The 7,500-nt window shown below is 49.3% G+C and overlaps 1 protein-coding gene across 2 annotated transcripts in view; it reads right to left on the bottom strand.

Moving 5' to 3' along the window:
- Positions 1-7,500, bottom strand: part of LOC143297392 (zwei Ig domain protein zig-8-like) — a 346,453-nt gene that overhangs the window by 213,336 nt on the left and 125,617 nt on the right. For both annotated transcript variants that reach the window (XM_076609723.1, XM_076609722.1), the window contains exon 2: positions 3,767-5,267. In XM_076609723.1, coding sequence (XP_076465838.1) covers positions 3,767-3,857 — 91 coding nt within the window. In that variant the 5' untranslated portion in view covers positions 3,858-5,267. The remainder of the gene's footprint in view (positions 1-3,766; positions 5,268-7,500) is intronic.

Genomic DNA, 7,500 nt, shown 5'->3' on the forward strand with positions numbered 1-7,500 from the left:
AAAAAAAATACCGCTGGTGATGTGAGACGATAATATAAACCTGGCCACAGGGAGAGCACAGAGAGAGAGAGAGACCGCTTGAACACAATGCCGTGAGAGAGACAGAGACAGAGAGTGAGAGAGAGAGAGACTGACAGACAGACAGAGAGAGGGACAGAGTGACTGACTGAAACGCAGAAATACAGGAGAAAGAGAGAAGAGAGGAGAGTGAGAAGAAGAAGAAGAAGAATCTTGAAAAAGAAAGAGAAGAAGAAGAAAACAGAGAGAGACAGAGAGAGAGAGAGAGAGAGAGAGAAGAAGAAGAAGAAGAAGACAGAGAGAGAGAGAGAGAGAGAGACAGAGAGAGACAGAGAGAGACAGACAGAAGAAGAAGAAGACAGACAAAGAGAGAGAGAGAGCATCAGAATGTAGTTTCAGTACACGTATCATAACATATCAACACTACACAACGAAAACCAACACCAACAACAACAACATCGCAAAGCGAACCCACGTAACACAATGCGTGAGGCAATACAACACAACGCAATACAACACAACACCACACAACACAACACAACACAACGCAATACAACACAACACAACGCAATACAACACAACACAACACAACACAAGCACAACACAAGCACAACACAACACACAACACACAACACAACACAACACCACACCACACCACACCACACCACACAAAACAAGCACAACACAACACAACACCACACCACACCACACAAAACAAGCACAACACAACACCACACCACACCACACCACACAAAACAAGCACAACACCACACAACACAAAACAAGCACAACACAACACCACACCACACCACACAACACAACACAACACAAGCACAACACAACACCACACCACACAACACCACACAACACCACACCACACAACACAAAACAAGCACAACACAACACAACACAACACCACACCACACAAAACAAGCACAACACAACACAACACAACACCACACCACACAAAACAAGCACAACACAACACCACACCACACAAAACAAGCACAACACAACACAACACCACACAACACAAAACAAGCACAACACAACACCACACCACACCACACAACACAACACCACACCACACAACACCACACCACACAACACAAAACAAGCACAACACTGCTGTATCCACATTTCTTCTCCTCCACTCCCTCTGTGTGACTGACTGACGGAGTGAACGGCCACGCCTTGCTCATGTTGTGGACACACAACTCATCCCGTCCTGAGGCCGGCGGAAAAACTGTGTAACATTGCCCCACAAGACAACGAAACAAGCACAGCGCAACACAACACAACCAAGACACCATGCATAACCCCCACTCAAACACACCCCCGCACGGCAAAACAGCAACAATGTTTCTGTTTCAGTCTCTCAAGGAGGTGTCACCGCGTTGGGACCTCCTCCTTCTTCTTCTGCGTTCGTGGGCTTCAACTCCCACGTTCACTCGTGTGCACACGAATGGGCTTTTACGTGTATGACCGTTTTTACCCCGCCATGTAGGCAGTCATACTCCGCTTTTCGGGGGTGTGCATGCTGGGTATATTCTTGTTTCCATAACCCACCGAACGCTGACATGGATTACAGGATCTTTTACGTGCGCATTTGATCTTCTGCTTGCGTATACACACGAAGGGGGCTCGGGCACTAGCAGGTCTGCACAATTGTTGACTTGGGAGATCGGAAAAATCTCCACCCTTTACCCACCAGGCGCCATCGCGATTCGAACCCGGGACCCCTCAGATTGAGGGTCCAACGCTTTAACCACTCGGCTATTGCTCCCTCTGCACAACACAGCACAACAGACAACACAACCCACTGAAAACGACGCACTACAACACAGCACAGCACAGCACAGCAAAGACACCACAACGCACTGAAACACGCCAACGACAACACAGCACGGCACAGCACAGCACAGCACAGCACAGCACAGCAGAGACATCACAACGCACTGAAACACGCCAACACAACACAGCACAGCACAGCACAGCAAAGACACCACAACGCACTGAAACACGCCAACACAACACAGCACAGCACAGCACAGCAAAGACACCACAACGCACTGAAACACGCCAACACAGCACAGCACAGCACAGCACAACACAGCACAGCACAGCACAGCAAAGACACCACAACGCACTGAAACACGCCAACACAACACAGCACAGCACAGCACAGCAAAGACACCACAACGCACTGAAACACGCCAACACAGCACAACACGGCACAGCACAGCACAGCAAAGACACCACAACGCACTGAAACACGCCAACACAGCACAACACGGCACAGCACAGCACAGCAAAGACACCACAACGCACTGAAACACGCCAACACAGCACAGCACAGCACAACACAGCACAGCACAGCACGGCACAGCACAGCACAGCACAGCAGAGACACCACAACGCACTGAAGCACGCCAACACAGCACAACACGGCACGGCACAGCACAGCACAGCACAGCACAGCAAAGACACCACAACGCACTGAAACACGCCAACGACAACACAGCACGGCACAGCACAGCACAGCACAGCACGGCACAGCACAGCAAAGACACCACAACGCACTGAAACACGCCAACACGGCACAGCACAGCACAGCACAGCACAGCACAGCACAGCACAGCACAACGCACTGAAACACGCCAACGACAACACAGCACGGCACAGCACAGCACAGCACAGCACAGCAAAGACACCACAACGCACTGAAACACGCCAACACAGCACAACACAGCAACACAGCAAAGACACCACAACGCACTGAAACACGCCAACACAGCACAGCACAGCACAGCACAGCACAGCAAAGACACCACAACGCACTGAAACACGCCAACACAGCACAACACAGCAACACAGCAAAGACACCACAACGCACTGAAACACGCCAACACAGCACAGCACAGCACAGCACAGCACAGCAAAGACACCACAACGCACTGAAACATCCCAACACAGCACAGCACAGCACAGCACAGCAAAGACACCACAACGCACTGAAACACGCCAACACAGCACAACACAGCAACACAGCAAAGACACCACAACGCACTGAAACATCCCAACACAGCACAGCACAGCACAGCACAGCAAAGACACCACAACGCACTGAAACACGCCAACACAGCACAGCACAGCAAAGACACCACAACGCACTGAAACACGCCAACACAGCACAACACAGCAACACAGCAAAGACACCACAACGCACTGAAACACGCCAACACAACACAGCACAGCACAGCAAAGACACCACAACGCACTGAAACATCCCAACACAGCACAACACAGCAAAGACACCACAACGCACTGAAACACGCCAACACAGCACAGCACAACACAGCAACACAGCACAACACGGCACAGCACAGCAAAGACACCACAACACACTGAAACACGCCAACACAGCACAACACAGCACAGCACAGCAAAGACACCACAACGCACTGAAACACGCCAACACAGCACAGCACAGCACAGCAACACAGCACAGCACAGCACAGCACAGCAAAGACACCACAACACACTGAAACACGCCAACACAGCACAGCACAACACAGCAACACAGCACAGCACAGCACAGCACAGCAAAGACACCACAACGCACTGAAGCACGCCAACGCAGCACAGCACAGCACAGCACAGCAAAGACACCACAATGCACTGAAACACGCCAACACGGCACAACACGGCACAGCACAGCACGGCACAGCACAGGCACAGCACTCACCCAGCAGGGGGAGGAAGAGGAGGAGGTGGGACAGCCTGCACCACGTGCACACTTCACGCCACAGCAAGCACGTGACACTGCGCTGCACCATCCTGTCACCAGAACTCCAAGGTCAAGGTCTCTGCATGCGCTCGCGAGTCCCTCCGAACGTCCTGGGCGTCAAGACCGCACATCGTTGTCTTTTTGTTCCCAGGTGATGATCACCTTGGCAGTGCTGGTGTCTGGCGAGTTAATTCCACAGTTCTCGGTTCACTGGTCTCGGGGTGTTGTAGGTGTGCCTCAGGTGGCTAGGTTCACAGAAGCCTTCCTCCCCTTCTCCGATGTTCAACTGGGTAAGGGGTTGTATCAGCTGAATCACTAAATGAATTTTCCACGGCTGCGCAAAATCAGATGTTATATCAAAATTATTTTCCACGCACTACCGCAAAAAAAAAAAAAAAAAAATCCGATGTTATTTCACACTTTGCGTCGTCATTCACACGCTCCTCAAATTATTCGCACAATGCTGTCCAGGTAATCCACAGCTGTTTGAAACGGGTTCTCTTTCTCCACAGAGGCTGGTGATTTCACCTGTTTCTTTCAGGCAGAACTAGAGAAAGATCCCCTGGACTTGAACAATTGACATCGTTGGGGGGGGATTTCAACGTCAGCTTCCACTGCAGTCTCTGCGATCCGCTGCTGAGGAGGAAACCCACATGGCTACATGCTATTGAATCACGTCACTGGAACAATTTCATCCGCGGTTTCTGGACGATCGTGCTCTTTTGTTTCTCAGCTTCTTTGACTCCAGACACATGTTTCCTACAGCCACCGTCCGCAGCAAATGACCACAGCCGGTCACTCAGTCCTCACCGGCACACTGTGCTCCCTAGTACACCGGAGCGAAGCGAGAGAACAATGGACACAGTTTCAGTTTCAGTAGCTCAAGGAGGCGTCACTGCGTTCGGACAAATCCATATACGCTACACCACCACATCTGCCAAGCAGATACCTGACCAGCAGCCGTGACCCAACCCGCTTAAAGGGACACAGGATGACTGAAGTGGATAAACTCCCCAGGCCACGAGTGTGTGTGCCCCGGACGTTCACGACCAGCCTCTCACGTGAACACTGTCCTCTCAACTGTCCTTCTCGCTCAGCACGTGCAGCATTCCCAGTCAGAGCAGTACTCCATCCAGCTCAAGACACCCTTCTCATCCACGAGAAAGATGACGGCAGGGTATCCACTGGTCGTATTCAAGAGCGTCGAGATCTGAACACCAAACACACACACACACACTGTCACGGACACAGTTGACACTTCGTTAACACGTGCACCGCGAAAACCACGTGCTGTGGAGCAAGACGACGGCGTGGCCAGTTGACAAATCAGAAGATTCACATCCTTCACACACTCACACACACACACACCACTTCCACAGGCTCCTGTTGTCCTCGATTCATCAGCTCCTAAAAATGTCCGTGATGAGTCGGCATCTTCGTCTTGACATTTGGCCTAAAGCTGGAACAGAATGACAACACACGTCAATAGAAATCGGATGGCAAAATGTTGACGTGGGCATTACACACACACACACACACACATTCATCAGGAGACACACCCACGTTCATAACAATGTGCAAGTGGAAATATAGGTTCCACCCACACACCTGCATGCACATCCTTGCGCAAGCTGCGAGCAGAGAATCCATTTTCACACTTTATAAGAAAGCACGTGCAAGCCTTCGCACACGTGCACGCACGCACACACACACAAACGCGCGCGCGCGCTCAGTACGTTCATACCGTTACATAAATGCACCACTTAATAAGAACGATCTATCATAAATTAATTCATTCATATTTCTTAAAAATAACTAGTCGCCTGTGAGTTTATCTTATACGTCATTCTGTTTCTCAATTCACATTTGTGTGTGTGCGTCATGGAAGACAGAGCCAGCTGTATTGCTCGGACGGAAGAGCCTAGTATGGTCGTAACCCGCTACTAACTGTGTGTGTAGTATGGAACTGACCAATGGTGTAGTTCGGTCAACGTCGTGTAACTGTTCAGAAAGTTAGAACCAAGCAATGCAGCTGGCACCTGCAGAACACGGACACACCTGACAATGCCACAGCATCAACAGGTAAACACAACACGTGCGCAGGCAGGCACGCGAACACAGTTAAAAAAAAAAAAAAAAAAGAAAGAAAAAGGTAAAAAGAAAAATAGACGTCATTCTCTGGTATCTGAATACAGCCACATAATAAATTTAAAAAAATTATGGCCTAGAGGTAACGCGTCCGCCTAGAAAGCGAGAGAATCTGAGCGCGCTGGTTCGAATCACGGCTCAGCCGCCGATATTTTCTCCCCCTCCACTAGACCTTCAGTGGTGGTCTGGACGCTAGTCATTTGGATGAGACGATAAACCGAGGTCCCGTGTGCAGCATGCATTTAGCGCACGTAAAGGAACCCACGGCAACAAAAGGGTTGTTCCTGGAAAAATTCTGTAGAAAAATCCACTTCGATAGGAAAAAACAAATAAAACAGCACGCAGGAAAAAAATACAACAACAAAAAAATGGGTGGTGCTGTAGTGTAGCGACGCGCTCTCCCTGGGGAGAGCAGCCCGAATTTCACACAGAGAAATCTGTTGTGATAAAAAGAAATACAAATACAAAATACAAAAATAACACACTCCAGTGCGCGCGAACACACACACACACACACACACACACACACACACACACACACACACACACGCACTAAAACAACCACACACTACTAACACCACCACCATCAACACCTCATAATAATAACACACACACACACACACACACACACACACACACACACACACACACACGCACGCACAAAACGCTCCAAGCCCACCCACATCCCAGTTCCCACGAAGAGAGAATGTAAATCACACAATGTCTTGTTATAGTTATTAGTTTTTCATTAGAAATATGTTATATTGTTATGTTTTTTTGTTGTTGTTTTTTCAATAATTTTCACACACACACACACACACACACACACACACACACACACACACACACACACACAAAACGCTCCAAGCCCACCCACATCCCAGTTCCCACGAAGACAGAGAGAATGTAAATCACACAATGTCTTGTGTTGTTGTTTTTTTCCTCCTCTTCCAGAATTCCCTACAGCGCTATAGGCCGTGCGTTCCCTCCCCTCACGGCAATGCAATGCCGCGCTCAGGTGACGGGGATGCACATTAAAGAGGAGGGATGTTTCTCACAGGAGCCACTTTGGGAACCATGTTGCTCTCTCTCTCTCTCTCTCTCTCTCTCTCTCTCTCTCTCTTTCACACACACACACACACACACACACACACACACACACGTGTTGATCGGAATGCTAATGGTCTAACACCGGGAGCAGGTACGGTTTTGGATTTGGTTTTCAACTCTCTCTCTCTCTCTCTTTCTCTCTCTGAATCTCTTTTTCTGTCTGTCTGTCTGTCTGTTTCTGTCTGTCTGTCTCTCTGTCTCTCTCTCTCTCTCTCTCTCTCTCTCTCTATATATATATATATATATGTGTGTGTGTATCTGCATATATCTCTCTCTCTCTCTTTCCCTCTTTGTCTGTCTCTGTCTGTCTGTCTCTCTCTCTGCATATCTATCTGTCTGTCTGTCTCTTTCTCTCCCTCCTTTGTCTGTCTCTGTCTGCATGTCTGTCTTTCTCTGTGTGTCTTTGTCCTTCTACCTGTCTGTCTGTCTCTCTC

This window comes from Babylonia areolata, chromosome 22 (assembly GCF_041734735.1).
Source record: "Babylonia areolata isolate BAREFJ2019XMU chromosome 22, ASM4173473v1, whole genome shotgun sequence".
Taxonomy (NCBI): domain Eukaryota; kingdom Metazoa; phylum Mollusca; class Gastropoda; order Neogastropoda; family Buccinidae; genus Babylonia; species Babylonia areolata.